The sequence below is a fragment of the Danio rerio genome, chromosome 19 (genome assembly GCF_049306965.1).
Source record: "Danio rerio strain Tuebingen ecotype United States chromosome 19, GRCz12tu, whole genome shotgun sequence".
In the NCBI taxonomy this organism is placed as follows: domain Eukaryota; kingdom Metazoa; phylum Chordata; class Actinopteri; order Cypriniformes; family Danionidae; genus Danio; species Danio rerio.
The window spans coordinates 41,181,717-41,199,807 of NC_133194.1; the positions used below are offsets into that span (position 1 = coordinate 41,181,717).

The window sequence follows — 18,091 nt, forward strand, 5'->3', positions numbered from 1 at the left end:
TCCATCTTACCCCAGACAAGCTCAATAACATTCATGTCTGGTGACTGGGTTGGCCAATCCTGGAGCGCCTTGACCTTTATGACTTTCAGGAACTTTGATGTGAAGGCTGAAGTATGAGATGGAGCGCTCCATCTCAAACTTCAGCCTCCACATCAAAGTTCCTGAATGCAGAATTTGCCCTCTCCTGTGGTTTGTAATGTAAGGGGCAGCACAGATTGCTTAATACCTCAGGCTGTTGATGTAGCCATCCACTCTGCAGGTCTCTCATACACTCCGATACTGAATGTAACCTTAAACCATGATTTTTCCTTCACCAAACTTGACTGATTTCTCTGAGAAAAAATAGAAAGATCTACCTTCTGCCACTTTTCCAAATTATTAACTAGAAGTCAAGTTATTATTTTTACAACTTACAACTGTGATCGACAACAAGACTTTCATCAGTTGTGTACATGATTCATGAGGTATACTGTCTCAGACACATTATGGAGACACCTGAGACTTATAAAATGCTACATTCGGTCCTTTTAAAAATAAACAAATGATGTTAAAAACTAAAAAAAGAAAATGTTATCTTGCCGTTTATCTGAAATAAACACTAAATAATTCCTGACACCAAAACTAAACTATAATTACAACTAAAAAGAATTACTTAAAAAACATGAATACTAAATAGGGATATGGATTTAACATTATATTCATTAATCAGTTAAGGAAAAAAAATTATCCATTTATTTTTTTGATGCAATTATAGCATTAATAATGAAATTATGTATTTCTGAACCAAATTAAATATGGGATTAATTAGATTAAATATCTGATTAATTACTATAATATGTAATTAATTAGACTCAACCAATTTAATAGCTTGCGAGCCCTAATACTACTACAAAATTAACTTAAAAAACAACAGTTCATAGAAAAGAATTCAAAATGAAAACTATAATAATGTGCCATTAATAAAATAACACATATCCTTAAGATGCTTTTCACATGAATTCTTCTCCCATCCTGGGTGGGAGCACTGCCTTGTGGTGCCATCGCATCACCTTCCATAACCTTTTTATTCAATGTTTCTTGCTGGTGGAATGATCCTCCAATTTCCACGCGGATTGCGGGTACATCCTTTAAACGACAACTAAAAACCCATTTTCAGAGAACACCTGAACCTTTGTGAATAATACCAAAACCACCTATAGAAGCATTTTCTCTCTCTTTCCTTCTCTCTCTCTCTCTCTCTCTCTCTCTCAACAAAAAACTAAAACAAAAAAAACCCCACAAATTTCTGATCATGAACAAGTTACTTAGAATAACACTTTTTGCCTGCATTGCCTCTTCATGTTGAATCGCTGAATACCTATCATATACAGTTGAAACCAGAAGTTTACATACACTGTATAAAAAGGCACATAACCATTTAAAAAAAGTCAGATGTTAATGTGACTAAACTGTTTCTCTTTTAGGTAAGTTAGGATTTTCAAATTTGTTTCTGTTATGCTTAATAGCAGAATAATGAGAGAGAGAGATATTTTCTGAAAATTTTTTATAACTTTTCTTGAAAGTCAAACGTTTACATACAATAAGATTATTCTTCCTCTGAAAAAGGATGATGGTGTCAGGGTTTTGGAAGTTTCTGATTGGCTAATTTCTGATTGACAACATTTAAGCTAATTAGAGGCACAACTGTAGAATAGTATTAAAGGAAAACCTCAAACACACTGCTTCCTTGTGTGATAACGGGAAAATCAACAAGCCAGAATCATCAAAAAAAGGCAGATTAACTTATAAATTACACTGGTAAAAAGACAAATTTTTGGAGACGTGGTATGATGAAACTAAGATTGAACTGTTTGGCCATAATGACCAGTGTCACATTTGGAGGACAAAGGGGAAAGCTTACAAGCCTAGGAACACCATCCCAATTGTGGGATGAGGGGTATGGGGGTGGCAGCATCATGTTGTGGGGCTTATTTGCTGCTTTACAGCATAGATGACATCATGAAGAAAGAAAATTATGTGAAAATACTGATGCAACATCTCAAGATATCAGCCGGGAAATTAAAACATGGCCTCAAATGGGTCTTCCAAACAGACCATGACCCTAAGCATAAAATTAGTTAAACTGTGCTCTAGGACAACATATAGAATGTTTTGGATGGGCCATCACAAAGCCCTGATCTCAATCCTCTAGAAAATTTGTGGGCAGAGTTGAAAAAGCTTGTGCGAGCAAGACAGCCAACAAATCTGACTCAGTTACACCAATTCGGTCAGGCGGAATGAATTCCTTCAAACTATGTATGTAAACTTTTGACTGTCTAGAAATTAATAATATAATCTCAAAAAATTATCTCATTATTCTGGCAAAATAATCTCATAATTTATATCTCATAATTTAGCAAATGTAAACCATTTAGGTAATCCTAGCAGACCTAAAATAGTAAACGTTTAGTGTGATTTACCATCAGACATTTTTTAAAAATGGTTATGTTCCTTTTTTAGACTGTATGCAAGCTTCTGGTTTCAACTGTGTGTGTGTGTGTGTGTGTGTGTATATATATATATATATATATATATATATATATATATATATATATATATATATATATATATATATATATATATATATATATATATATATGTATGTATATCAATAGTAGGTCACTTTGGAGAAAAGTGTCTGCTAAATGACTAAATGTAAATGTAACAATGATACTTCTTTATATGTACAGCCCCAGTAACAAGCATTAAAACCCTAAATTTATGCACATTTATGTCTATCCATATTTTCAACAAATGCAGTCTTTTAAAACACCTTCAACCTAAGTCATTTTTCCACTGCATTTCAAAGATGTAATCTCTGCCGACTGCTTTTAAAAAAAGCCACATTAGCGCACATGCATTCGGGGAATAAAACAGTAGCTCTTGTTTCCATTTTAAACACTGCTCGCAGGGAGCTTGGAGCAATTGCCCCAAAACACAAAACTTAGTTGGCTTCCATTTAAAGAGAAGCATGCAACCAAAAAACACGTGGATAATTTTAATGAATGATTTAAATGTGATTCATTTCTGACCTAACAAACAGCCAGCTAACTGTAAAGGGAATAAATCACCGAATCATCTTTTAGACTAAAAATGACATCTAATGGTTCTTGGCTATGGAAAATCTCCTCTGATCCAAAATTCTAATCAAAAATAGCAGCTCTAACAGACTTGGCTGTACCTTTTCCCATGTGCACTTCCTTTGTCAAGTAAGTTTCACAGGTGACACTTCTTTACTATTCAGGTCTGTGGGAGGCTGGATGCTTTTCTGAAGTTATCTGCAGTGACGCACTCCTGTGAGCCTTTTTCGATTCAGCAAGTCTTGCCAAAGCTCTGATCAATTCAGAAAGGAGAAACGCACCAAATTCCAAATCCTCAAATAAAGCATCACTCCCACATCGATGACTCAGGATCTGCTCCTCCACCACAGCCGTCCCGATAGAAGCAGAGCCGCTGCTGGAGCTTGATCCACCAAGTACAACTACTACAATGATTTTCTTCTCTTTTTTTTTGACAGAAAGAACGCATACATTCCCTCAGCAAAACAGGAGCTTTGGCTCTGCTGTGATCATTGAAAGCATGTGTGGATGTTTCATCAGCTTGGGTGAAGTATTACTTCAGAATGCTGCAAAAAAGCACTCCTTAAAAAAAACAACGTATTACAACCTATACTCAAACTGTGCTAGATTCAGTTCATTAAAACTACTGGAAAAAATGTGCTCTTTTAATTTACTTCTTTTGTTTCAGTTATATGCAATAAAACATTATTTTCACATTTATTTTATTAATTGACTGCAATGGATACATCTGTTTCTCCCTAATGTAACATCTGCTTGTTTCCCATCTATGTCTTAACGTACAATTCTGTTCCATAAAAAGGTAATGCCCCAGTGACAAGGGTTAGTCCTTTCTTTGGTAAAACATTGTACCATTTTTTCTAAAAGTGCACAGCATATGGTAAATTAAGATGAATACATTTTAACTTTCAGAAAAAATCCGGTTTCCCGCCTGAGTCCAAAGACATGCGGTACAGGTGAATTGGGTAGGCTAATTTGTCCGTAGTGTATGAGCGTGAAGGAGTGTGTGTGGATGTTTCCCAGAAATGGTTTGCAGTTGAAAGGGCATCCGCTGCATAAAACATATGCTGGATGCTGGATAGGTTGGGAACCCCAGATTAATAAATGGACTAAGCCGAAAAGAAAATGAAATAATGAATATATATATATATATATATATATATATATATATATATATATATATATATATATATATATATATATATATATATATATATATATATATATACATACAACAGTTCTGTCTGGATCTCGAATCTGATTGGCTGGTAGCTGTGATATATTTAAGTAATATCAGCATCCGTACAATTCCCAGTGATGGGTTGTGGCTGGAAGGGCATCCGCTGCGTAAAAACTTGCTGGATAAGTTGGCGGTTCAGTCCGCTGTGGCGACCCCGGATTAATAATAGGACTAAGCCGAGAAGAGAATGAATGAATGAATGAATGAATGAATGAATGAATGAATGAATGAGCATCTGTACAGCCTCTTCACCCTTTGTGTATTAATACAGCCAGCAACAAGCAAACACTACAGTTTGACAAATATTACTGCATTTAGATAACAAAATATATATTTTGAGGCTTTTTTTAGTTGAGAATGTAGTTGTTTAGATTTGCAACTATGCAGTTTATTTGCAAAAATAGTGCCTATTTTAAAACATTTACAATTTCTGAGAGACAGCTCGTCGGCGACAGTTGACGTTTTCGATCCACTAGATGGCGCCAGAAATGCATAATAAGCCCTTACGCTTAGAAGCTATAACAGTCTGATTTCTAACTATAGCAGAACAAATCAATATTAAATTGGTAAGCACACCTGCCAACACTTCCGTTTTTCATTGGAGTATCCCGTATTTCAGACCGGTCTCCCGCAAACATCCCGCTTTCATTCCTTTCTTAAAAAACTCCCGTAATTTCACCCACTCCCCTCTTTGGTACAGTCTGTAAACTAAACACCCCTGGGTTGCCAACTTTGGTACAGTACCTGATCAAAGTGGCTGCCCAAAACCTTCTGCATCCTGTTCTCAACCTCCCCCCCGAACACCCCCTCCCCCCAGTTTCCCAGGTTTTCAGAGACATGTTGGCAGGGTAAATGATCTCTGTTTTTGTATGTTGTAGTGCTGTATTTATACCGATTTGCTCGCATATCAGGAATATGTGTTGGCAGATTGAAATAAACAAAGTCCGCACGTGTTAAGCGTTTTTCCTTATCGCAAACACAACAGCAGTCTGGTAACGTTAGTGGATTCGTTGTTATTTTCGGGGTAATTATTGTTAAATCCCGATTGCAACAGAGAAATACTGTTGACTGTAACACTAAGAAGATATCTCTGTATATGGATGGCATTTCATGTAACGTTCAGCCTTGTAGTCTTAAAGGTTGAGCAAAATCAGCAGTTTTGTCATCACTTTAGACAGAGTCATTCAAACACTAGCTGTAAAGTGATGTTGGTGAATTAGTAACGGCTTCTGCTGTTCTGACGTCAGCTGCAGATGTAAATGAATGGTGAAAGAAAGTAGTTCCTAATAAAAAAAAGGGTTTTAGGACTCTCCGTGTTTGATTTTCTTATTTATATACAGGTTTGTAATGTTGAACTGTTATATAAAAGCAATATCACACATATAATATATATATATATATATATATATATATATATATATATATATATATATATATATATATATATATATATATATATATATATATATATATATATATAATTTTTTTTTTTTAATTTAATTCATTCATTATTTATTTTTTAATCATTCAGCTCATTTTAATTAGAATGAAAGGTAAATAGGTAAAGTAATAATTTTCTTCTTTCACTCAATGGTTCAAACCAATGCTACAACTCAAAATAAATGAGTGACAAACTAAATACTGATATAGAAAAAAATGTTACAATACAAAATCAGCCAGAACCATTGGATAACATTCTATCACACTGTCCAAATAAGTGTTACTTTTATAGTGTACATTCAATTTTGATCCACAATATTGACCATCAGCCACCATGCTCTATATAACGATTCAAAAAGCAACTTAACAGCCCATAGCAGTCGACCACTAAAATAAACATATTCACTACACACACATACACACACACATAAAGTTGAAATTTCATGTAACACCATGCATAAGAGCCTTTTTCTGGTAATTTTAACAGATTAGACTTTATTACCCGAGCTCCAGGAATCTCACAGCAGGCTTCCTGGATTGCCAGAGAGGGGTCACAATACACCATCACTTGCTGGATGTCAATCTGAAGAGAAAGAAACAGAAAGGCCATATTAAAAGCAGAGCGAGAACAGACAAAATGAGCTTTTTAAAGGCTAGACCCCCACTGCTTTACATATGACCACTTACATGATCATTTTGCTAAGTGGTTGGATTAACGAACTAATTAATTAGTAATGGATGAAGCTCGTTCAGACTAGAACAGGCTGTTCGTTTCATCTCTTTTTCTTGAGCTCAGCCCTGAAGAGAAGCGCCTGTGGTCTTGCTGTCTCTCAAACATCCACCCATACACCCCTGCCACATTTCCCCCTGCAGACATGACGCCTAGGGCCAAACCTGCAGGAAACTGGCTTATAGGAAACTTCCACTTCCGATTACTCTATTAGCGCTTCATTATCAAAGGAGCCGGAAGCTTCTGCAGTCATTGGTCTAGTTTACATTCACTTGGAATTGAGTAGATTCACATTTTACTCATTTGTGGGTGTAAAAAAATACAATTTTTACCTGCTGAAAATACTATTAAACAACATCATGGTTTTATTGGAATGTTTAAATGGAAACAGCACTGTAAAACAATCTTTTATTTTGAATCAAATCAACGTTTATAGTCATCTCAACTTACAAAAATCTAACTGCACTGTAAAAAAATTGCTGCCTTTATTTTTTGTTGTATCAAATGGACCTTTCTAGACAACTTACATAAATTAAAATGACTAAAAATATAAGTTAAAGCAACACAAAAACATTTAATGTCAACCTGATTAACTTATTAAAATAAGTTTAAGCAAAATAAAAAAAAAATACATATTTGTTGTCTTGACTTTTTTCCAATACATTTTTTAGTGTGTAACTATCCTATTGGTCTTCACTAATGATTTTTCATTTGGTATTTTATTGGTGGCATGCTACACCACTAAATCTAAATAAGCAAGTCTCAGAACACGTTAAAATATGCTGGTTGTAATGATTCAGATTTCATAGTTTTCAATGGTATTTGTTGTGGAAACCATTAGAACTTCTATAAAGGTTTCATCAGGGTTCCCTTTTGGCATGTTTGGTTCAATTAAAACTTTTGTGTTATTGCTTTTTGGTAAAATTTAATAAATGTGAAACTGGAATCCAGATCCTGGCACACACCACCGAGCAGTGGTGCTTTTTTGAAAACCACTGTTAACCAACTAAGGTCGCAAGTTCCATATTTACAAACCTAGTTAGTTGATTTGGTGTTTCCCAAATCAATCGCTCCAACAAACATTCGCAAACTGCGTCGCAAACTACACCTCTAGAGCTGTAGTTCTATTTCCCTGTGTTCTATTTCCCTGTGTTCTATTTCCCCATATTCCCTCTTGAACCTTCCAGTATTTAAAAAAAAGCATTAAAGTCATCTTAAGTGTAATTTGCTTTCAAAGTATTTTTACAATCCTTTTTTTTTATCTTTATATTGACAGTTGCACTCGCTTCTTAGTGCACTTTGAGAACATTGATGTAATTTTAAACGCAGCCGTGGCTCATGACGAAAGCTATAGGTGACCTATTCTTTAAAAGTGGAATTTACTTTGTGTGTCCAAAGCTCCAAAACAAAAATATATAGCATATGTTGTAGGCTTTTACAATAAATAAAATAAAATAAAAAATAAACAAGATCCTACTTAATAATAATTATAAAACTAATAATAATTATTATCATTAAGTGGAAATTTTCTTCATTTCTTAATAAATAGCCTACTGTAAATTAAAACCATTATTTATATGATTTATTTATATGATTTATTTATGAGATTAAAATATGTGTTAGCTACGTGGTCTTGTTTTATAATAGATTATGGAATATTCTCAATAACATTTGTAAAAAAAATGCAGGCCCTACATATATATATATATATATATATATGTATATTATAATATGGAAAAGGAGTGCATGTTTTTACCAAAACTAATATTGTTTTTTTATGCATGTGCGTATAAAACAATATAATTTGCACAAAGAAATTATGGGTCTTTTCTCTAAAGAAGTTATTACCACCCTATTTAGAGCATCATTTTGGACATTTTACCTTATTCCAGTCTCTAATGAGACTGCTAAAAATATAGTACCACAACGGAGAAATTTAAGGATAATGGACGATGACTCATTTCATTATAGTAAATATATTTTAATTAATTTAATAGCTCATAATTCTGGAAGGATAATATTTCTGACTTTAACTGTATCGTCCTTTGTGTTCAACAGAATAAAGAAACTTAAACAGGTTTGGAACAAGTGCAGAATGAATAAATGATGGTAGAATTAGAATTTTTGGGTGAACTATCCCTTTAAAATGGCAATTTGATTGCAAAAAAAAAAAGAAAAAAAAATGAATCAAATGAAACAACACTGGGGCAGCACGGTGGTGAGTGGGTAGCACAATCGCCTCACAGCAAGAAGATCGCTGGTTCGAGCCTCGGCTGGGTCAGTTGGCGTTTCTGTGTGGAGTTTGCATGTTCTCCCCATCTTTGAGTGGGTGTCCCCCACAAGTCCGAAGACATGTGGTATAGATGAATTGGGTGAGCTAAAATTGTCTGTGGTGTATATGAGTGAATGAGTGTGTAAGGATGTTTCCCAGTGTTGGGTTGTGGCTGAAAGAGCATCCGCTGCATAAAACATATCCTAGATAAGTTGGCGGTTCATTCTGCTGTGGCGACTTCGGATTAATAAAGGTACTACGTCGAAAATAAAATGAATGAAACAACACTGTACACAATACACATGAGCTCCTTACCTCCACAGGGGCAGCATCAGTAGCCCTCATCCCCAACAGTGTGTGTCCACTGATGGGCAACTGGCCGCGGAGCTCCAGAGGCTTGTTCTCAATGGAGCTGCAGTCCACGTGCAAAGAGGCAGACTCTCTCTGCAGACTCAGAGCAACCTTATGCCAGCGCTTGTCCATCAGGGATTCCACACCATCTCCGTCGAACACACAGCCCACCATGGGCCCTTCAGGGTCGGCTCCTCTCGCCCGCAGGGCCAGGTTGCCATCTGGACCATTCCAGTCCAGTGAGAACTAAAGGAGTGTGATAAATAGAGGGGGGAAGAAGGGAGTTATTTAAAATTACTCTGAAGCTGCAGTTAGGGTTTGCTATATTTGTAGTGGCTGCATGATGTAGCCTTTTAGAATACATTATTTGTGACCTAATCTGGCAAAATGAGCAAGAAGTCGCACAAATTAAGCTAAATTCACAGACATTCAAACATTATTTCACAAAGTTTTGTAGTCCAAAGGTAGTCAAATCACTATAAAAGTTGAGTTAAAGATTTTAATTAGATGAAAATGAACATTGCTTTTCTCAACTTTCTCAACTCTTGTCAGTTTCTCTATATTCTGGGTATCGCTCTCCAAATATGGTGTTAAACAATGTATAAAACCAATCAAATGCTTAGTAATGTACACCAACAGTGGCATAAACGCTGATCATTTGTCAAAGCGAGGTCCTGTTTCAACTGACAAAACCATTCAAGGTATCAATTTGAATAGGATATTAAATCCTAGAGTCTCCTTTTACCATTGATATCAGTTAATTTTTAATATTTGGGTCACTGTGACTCATTTTGCTAGATCAGGACACATTTTTTGTGATATATAATATAGTTAAGTAATATCACATGATTGGAAATATGATAATAATTCAGATAATATCATTCAGATGATAATAATTGCTTGTTGAAACAGTTCAACAAGCAAAATGGGGGTAAGTTACAGGTTACAGTATGCACAATATTGTTTAGTTTGCAATGAAATTATTTTTTTTTAAAAAGCCAGATATTTGTGTATTTCAGAGAGCAACATTGAATGAGTTTGTTCAGTTATTTCACGTCAAAGGCAATGAAAATAAATGATTATTTGCCATTAAAGTGAAATTACAGAACCTACACACAGGAGTCTGAGGATAATTACCAGTTTAGAAGAAAATCTCAAACGTTGTTTTCATATTAAGTGTTGAAACACACTTGTTTTGTTATTCAGCCTTTTTGAATGAACCATTTAAATTAGCGTTTCAATGAATCAATCAATAAGATTTGGACCACTTAAACATGTTTCGTTCATGAATAGGGTATATGCAGAGCTAGTGTTTCTTCCCATACTGATACATTTTAGTGATATAATTTTTTTAATGATATGATTTTTCCAAATGTTATGGTTCCTTTTACAGCATCAATGTTGTTGAATTAAAATACAGTCAGTTAAATAGACTTTGGCATTCATTTAGCTGCTTAAGCATAAAACGAGATGAAACGTCATTTACACGCACACACCCATTGAATATACTGGGGTAAAATAAATGTTAATATTTTAAAGACGTGGCAGGCAAAAAAGTAATTTAATGCAGTGCTTCTTGTACAATCTGAGACCCACTTTATATCAGATATCATTCGGGCAGTGGAGATCGCTGATTTATAAAGAAAACAGACCTTAAACACGCTGATTTTGTAACCACATAACAGTTCACTGAAAGCTTGACCCAGGTAATTGTCAAATTAAAAGTCCTTTCACATACTTTCGCATTTACCCTATTACTTAATCAATTAATTGAATCGACACAATTAATGATTCGATGAATCACTCATATATATTGAGTTCCTAAATGAATCCCTCAATCAGAAGGGCTTTTCCAAATTTGATGATGCGATTCATGCGACAATTAAAACGACCGCAGGGAAATGTCAAAACAGTTTTATTCTTCCTGGTTTTATTATTGTGACATGCTGCGTGCAAAATTGCCGCAACAGATTGTTTACGTTTGTTGTGAGCAATCATTTCAGAACGCGGGATAGTGAAAGTGTCGCGGGTGGATGACGTCAAACTCCAAGGGAGTTTTCTTGCTGGTTTGTTGCATCTTCACTGTCGTTCAGTCTGACATTATGACGGCTAAGATCATACAGTGTGGTATGAGAGCCATGTTTGTGCAGTTTGACATGCTAAAATCGATCAGGATTATAAAAAAATCTCACAGTGTGAGTTGGCCTTAAAAGTATTCAGGTGCAGAAATTGAATAATCAAATGTAAACTTAATAGATAATTAAATAAAACATATTTTTATTAAAGTTAAAAACATTAGTTTCTTGTTCATGAATATTTATGCTCACTTGAAATGCTCACACAATTGCAGGACCTAAAAATACATGAAGATGATAAACCTTCCAGTCTGGCTAAACAGCTAATAAGAATCAAAATATCTGGTTTTCATAGGGTTATGAAGTCTTTTTTTAGACTGAATTATTGGATCAGAAAAATATTTATCACCAGTTTATTTAAGTATTATCATTAAATGATAAAAAAAAATAATAATTATATGGTAAGAAATATCGTTACTTAACAACAATATTACACATTGCATAATTTCCCAGTATTGTGCAGCACTAAACTCAACACTGCATATTCTTCAATGTGTCAATTGTGGATTTGCACATTACAATATCGATGCTGAAAAGTTAAATTGTGAAACCCTAATCTACATCTAACACAATCTAAAACAATCAGGATTTGAGGACTTTCCGTTTATCCCTTCAATACACTTTTCTATCAGCCACAAATCTATAAACATAAGCAGACATTGGACACACACCTGAGGATATCCGTGCTCATCAGATATCTGGAACAGGTAAATGCTCTCATTCAATGATTTCTTCTTTAGCAGCAGGGTGAAGACCAGGGTGAACTCCTCTGGAAGTCCATGAGGAAACACTTGACTGAGGAGACAAGCGTGTGGTTAGACTGCAGCGCACGTACAAACAAATAAACACGGAGCAGCTGGGTTTAAGAGTAAAGAATCAGCCTGAATGCTAGCAGCACTGGGGAGTATCTCTATATTAATGGTGCTGCGGATACAGATCGAGGGATAACCCTTGACACTAATTTTGAAAAGAAATGCAGCTCGGCAAACCTCATCTTCATTCTCAACTTCTATCTCTCACTAGATAAACAGTTAGCCTGCTTCTTGGTGGGTCAAGGGCAGACAAACTCCAGGAATGTGTTTACCATCTCAAATACACACACACACACACACACACACACACACACATGCATATATACACGGTACTGGAGTTTATTCACACGCATGTCAAAAAAACAGCAGGAAGGTGATCATAAACGCATATAAATGCATGCATAACACGCAGCGCAATGAGCAGGTAGAGTGTTTGTCTCTAAAACGAGGTGACAATGATTTATAACAGAGACCTGGAATCCAAAGTAATAACAGCGAGGCTGCTCTCCTCGAGGAAAGAAAAAAAATGAAATCAGGACTAAGCACTGGAGAGAGAGAGAGAGTTTGTACAGGATGAAACTTGTTATGACAGCGGGTGAGGTGCACATCTCTTTTACAGCTTTCTTGTTGATGTTACTGAACAAAACTACTGTACTGAAAAGCCCACCATAAATCAGGGATTAATGATTTTTTATTATTTCATTACTGCAGTCTCAAACTGTAGAGCTTTAGCTTGGATTATATTATAATATATTATATTAGTGGTTAATACTTACTGAATGTCAGTAGTTTTGAAGTAGAATGCTAATTTTTAGCTGATAAATTCAACTCAGGCTTATTGCAGATACGTTCTTAGATCTACCTACCTATCTATCTTTCTGGGGACCGCGAAATATGTAACTGGAGGTTCGTCTGCAGCGACACGATGGGTAGCACGTTCGCCTTACAGCAAGAAGGTTGCTGGTTCGAGCCTCGGCTGGGTCGGCTGGCGTTTCTGTGTTGAGTTTGGATGGTGTCCCGTAGTCCAAAGACATGTGCTATATTTGAATTACTGTAGATGACCAGTGTATGGGAGTGTGTGAATGAGTGTGTAGGGATGTTTCCCAGTGTTGGGTTGTGGCTGGAAGGGCATCCGCTGTGTAAAACATATGCTGGATAAGTTGGCGGTTCATTCCACTGTGGCGACCCCAGATTAATAAAGGAACTGAGTCAAAAAGAAAGTGAATAAATGAACAAGGTACATCTGCTCGCAGTTTTTGTTTTTGCAAATCCACCAGAAGCTGCTGTATACGCTTTTTGATGATCTCGAATTTCTCTCGCGCATCCTCTTCTCGTTTAAATCCACCAGAGGGCGCAATAAACACTTAAGCCAACCAGGCCAGCTTGCTGTCGACTGATCAACTGACCCACCCACCCCCTTCTCTAAACCCAACCGATAGGTTGTGTTTTCAAAAGCAATCTAGAGAAAGAAAAGCTATCGTGGCCATGTGATTTCACCACCTTTTCAGACTGTTGTTTATTTATTTGTTTGTTTGTTTTTTTGCTTTTTATTTACCTGGTTTCTCAAACCGTTCTTCACCTGACTCAAACCCCATCATCGCAGTCAACTCTGCTGCACGTCCCAAGTACGCCGAAGTAGGGGTGTCACAATTTCGATTTTTAATCGAAATTGATCAAAATTTATGCTCAATTTCGATTATCGAATCAAAAAATAGAATCGTCGATGCTGCCACGCCCCCATGTCACGTCAGCTTGGCTTGCCAAGCAGGAAAAAACAGGCTTGTTGAAGTGCTTGTTAAACTGCACGCGCAGGAGACCCGTCGACAGAGCTTAAACCCTCTCCTCTTTCAATGAAGTCGCCGGTGTGTAAGCATTTTGGATTTCCAGTGAGTTATGTTGACAACGTTCGTGTTGTCGACAAAAAAAACACAGTTTTGCAAGCTCTGCTATGTACGTATTACGTACGGTTCGTCCGATAGACAACACCGGCATCGCAATCCTCCGCCCGCCCCCGTTGCAAATCCGCTCGCGAAAAGTACACACTCAGGCCCTGTTTACACTGTCTTTGTTTTTAAATGGCATTTTAGAACGACAACGATTTGACATCCACAGTGGCGTGTGGCATTTCTGAGCAGCCCTCCTTCCTCTCTACCTCTGACACACACAGACACAGACGCACACACACAGCCATGGGCTCGAGACAGCGGGTTCAGGCAGTCAGAGGATCAGTAGACTGCTTCAATCTTTCACTCACTTGTACTTAGTCATTTTAGCGAACATCTCAGATACTGATGACTGGTTCCAGTTGGTTGTGCGTCTTTTTTACTGACGCCATTATAACGACACAGATCACTGCCTATTCTCGAGTCCCGCAGAAAAAGTGATTGACAGGTGGTAATTATGTGTGTATCTTGCCTTTATTCATTTACTGTATGATTTGTTTATGGGTAAAACAAAGACCAAGCAGGTCAGGTAGTTTAAACGGTAGGCTACAAATAATTAATTGGTCATTAATTAATTAATTGTTCATAATCGAAAATTGAATCAAATTGTGCCTTTAGAATCGAAAATGTAATCGAATCCAGGATTTGGAAGATCGTGACACCCTTACGCCGAAGTATGCGGCGAGCTACTAGGCAAACTGGTAAGACTGAAAAAGCCGTCCAAATGGAGGTAAGCAGTCAGCTGGTAGTGTTAAAATGAACAGAAGCCGTCATAGCCATCATACCACCCCGTAGCGCTCTTTTTAAAGACAAAATGCAGCCAGATGCACCTCTGGCTACATAATTGACACTCTCCAGAGATATAGACAGGGGTACATATCCACAATGAGCCTGTGGTTTATAATTTTACTAGATAATTTTCTTTCCAATAATGCCTGCCTACATTTTTTTTTCATGAGTATGGTTTGTAAGTGCAAACTATAAAACTACACAAAACCCAAACAAAATTTGTATCATCTGATAGTAACAAAACCCAATTATTATTATCTGCTAATAGTTCATTCATTTCTAAAATGTAGAGATGTTACTTTTAATTCAATGTGCTAAAATAAGCATGTTTCCATTCGAACAACCCTTGTGCTTTTTATTAGCTTAAGTGCTGATGTCAATCAAGCTGTCTTTAATTTGAGCTTATAGTTATGACACAGTAAATGACTGCAGGATTCAATTGATGTTTTGTCATTTTCTTATCCAATGAGAAGATGCTATGAGTAAATATTAACATCACGGCAGACCTAACTATGATATCTATGAGAAGTAATGCTAACAGGTATAATTTTCAGATTTTTATAATTCATTCATTTTCTTTTCGGCTTAGTCTCTTTATTAATCTGGAGTCGCCACAGTGCAATGAACCACCAACTTATCCAGCATATGTTTTCTGCAGAAGATGCCCTTCCAGCTGCAACCCACCACTCGGAAACATTCATACACACTAAATCCCACACACACTATGGACAGTTTTAGCTTACCCAATTCACCTATACCGTGTGTCTTTGGACTTGTGGGGGAAACCGGAGAACACAGAGGAAACCCACATGAAAATGGGGAGAGCACGCACACTCCACACAGAAACGCCAACTGACGCAGCAGAGGCTCGAACCAGCAACCTTCTTGCTATAAGGGTGAACGTGCTACCCACTGCACCACCGTGCCGCCCGATTTTATTAATGTATTAGCAAATTTTATATGCATAATAGTGGAGAAATGTGAAATGTGATTTTGTTGTTACGATAATGATATTTCTTGTGCTACAGTATAATTAGCTTTAAAGGAAATGCTATTTTATCAGCAATAAAAATGTGATTATTTATGTAATGATCATACTAAAATAAACAGGCAATAGATATTTTAAAATTTTTTGTTAAATAGTATTAAATAGTAAAAAAAAAAACATTTAGACTTTAAAAAACATGGAATGACTGGGCAGATCTTAGCAAAAATGAATGGATATAGCATGTACTATTATCGCGATTATGAGACTTTTCCAATATAGCCCCATAGTAATTATTGACCAATCATTAATAAGCATGATAGTGGGAAAATATATGATATGCACTATTGTTGATGGGTGTTATGATAACGATATTTCTTACAATTTAAGTAACTTTAAAAATAATATTTTATCAGCAATAAAAAATAATTATTATTATTTAATTAATTAATTATTAAAGAGGTAATGGATAAACAGGTAATGGTTGATTAAATAAATGTAAAAATTATAATTTAGACTTAAAAACACAACAAATGCAGGGTATATGCAAGAATCCTAAAAATAATCTCAACACCTTTTTAAGACTTTTTAATGACCTTCTCAGAATATTTTAAGACCTCATCGCCACTTCAAGTTCTAATCAGTATCGAACCTTTAACTTAATAAACAGTTGTAGTTAAATAAATCAATGGAGCACACCCATGCAACAGAACTCAGATAAGCTCAGAAGAAACAAAGCTTGAAAAAGAAAATTACGCAGTTGTTAGTCAGCAACTGTTTAAACTCGTCTTTCTTCAACCAGGAGTCTTTTAAGATTAAGACTTTTTTGTACCTTTTTAAGGGCCTTAATTTTCTCAAAATTGACTTATCAACTTTTACTACTTTTTAAGACCCTGTGAACACCCTGGAATGACTGAAATCCTCTGTAAACTTTCTGATTCTTATTGGTTGTTGTCATTTTCCTCTCTTGTCTCCCAACATTAGTGTGTATTTTCAGCTCTCGGTTCATCTATAAGCACCTACTGGGAGGTGGGGATAAAGATCGCAAAGGTCACATCTGATTGGACAGATTTGGATTACATAAACAACCAATGATTGCAGCCCACAAATGCTTGGCACAGAAAATTAATTTAATGTATTGCACTTCACTGCGATATGGATGTTGCATGTACTACTATCAATCATTCATTCATTAAACTTCTTGCCAGCTTAGTCCCTTTATTAATCCAGGGTTGCCACAGCGGAATGAACCGCCAACTTATCCAGCATGTTTTTAATCAGCGGATGGCCTTCCAGCCACAACCCATCTCTAGGAAACATCCACACACACTCATTCACACACTCATACACTACGGACAATTTAGCTTACCCAATTCACCTGTACAAGTCTTTGGACTGTGGGGGAAACCGGAGCACCCGAGGGAAACCCACGCGAGTGCAGGGAGAACATGCAAACCCCACACAGAAACGGCAACTGAGCCGAGGCTCGAACCAGCGAACCAGCAACCTTCTGGCTGTGAGGCGACAGCACTACCTACTACCTACCTACTACTCCACTGCGTCGCCCTACTACTATCACAATAATGATATATATTTTTATATATTGTGCAGCCCAAAAGTAAATGTTGAACAATGATTATTAATAAATACTATTGGTCAATTCTATATTCTACTCTATAATATTTAATATTCTTAATTTATTTTCATAAATGCATTAATTAATAGAACTTTACTGTAAAGTGTGACTATTTAATTAGCCAATTAGCTATAAAAAGATACTTGCTTCATTATCAGTATAAGCCACAGCAAATTGCTAATTATTAGTTATTTTTATCAGCATCCAAGCTTGTGTGTACTTCTTCTCTTTACATTAATACAAAACCCTGAGCAAACCCACTTAAGCATAAGCCATACATCTCTTTCCAATGCAAGGTGAAAGCTGCGATACAGAAAAGAAAGAGGTAGACAGTTCTATTACAGGCCAAGTCTAAACTAAGAGAATGACTAACACAGAGGTGGCCGAACAATTTAAACACCATCTGCTGCTATCAAAAATCAGAGACCAGCCAAGAAGACTTTACATTAAACTTTATCTCATAGAAAGAGAATGTAGGAGAGCATTTACTGAGGAAAAAGCATATTGTTTTTTTCTCTCCCTATCTCTCTCTGCAGTAAGATGGCCATATAGAGTGAGTTTGGAGCGCAGACTTTTCTCTCTGTCTCCCTCTCTCTATGTGTGTGTGTGAGATGAGATTTAGAGCGGGAGAAAAAGAGCTCA

The 18,091-nt window shown here is 36.2% G+C and overlaps 1 protein-coding gene across 8 annotated transcripts in view; it reads right to left on the bottom strand.

Annotated features, from left to right (window-relative positions):
- col16a1 (collagen, type XVI, alpha 1) overlaps positions 1–18,091 on the bottom strand; it is a 162,270-nt gene that overhangs the window by 111,662 nt on the left and 32,517 nt on the right. For all 8 annotated transcript variants that reach the window (XM_073931847.1, XM_073931844.1, XM_073931846.1 and 5 more), the window contains exons 5-7: positions 11,956–12,079; positions 9,114–9,395; positions 6,299–6,379 (exon numbers count right to left, since the gene is read on the bottom strand). In XM_073931847.1, the coding sequence (XP_073787948.1) occupies positions 6,299–6,379; positions 9,114–9,395; positions 11,956–12,079 (487 nt within the window). The remainder of the gene's footprint in view (positions 1–6,298; positions 6,380–9,113; positions 9,396–11,955; positions 12,080–18,091) is intronic.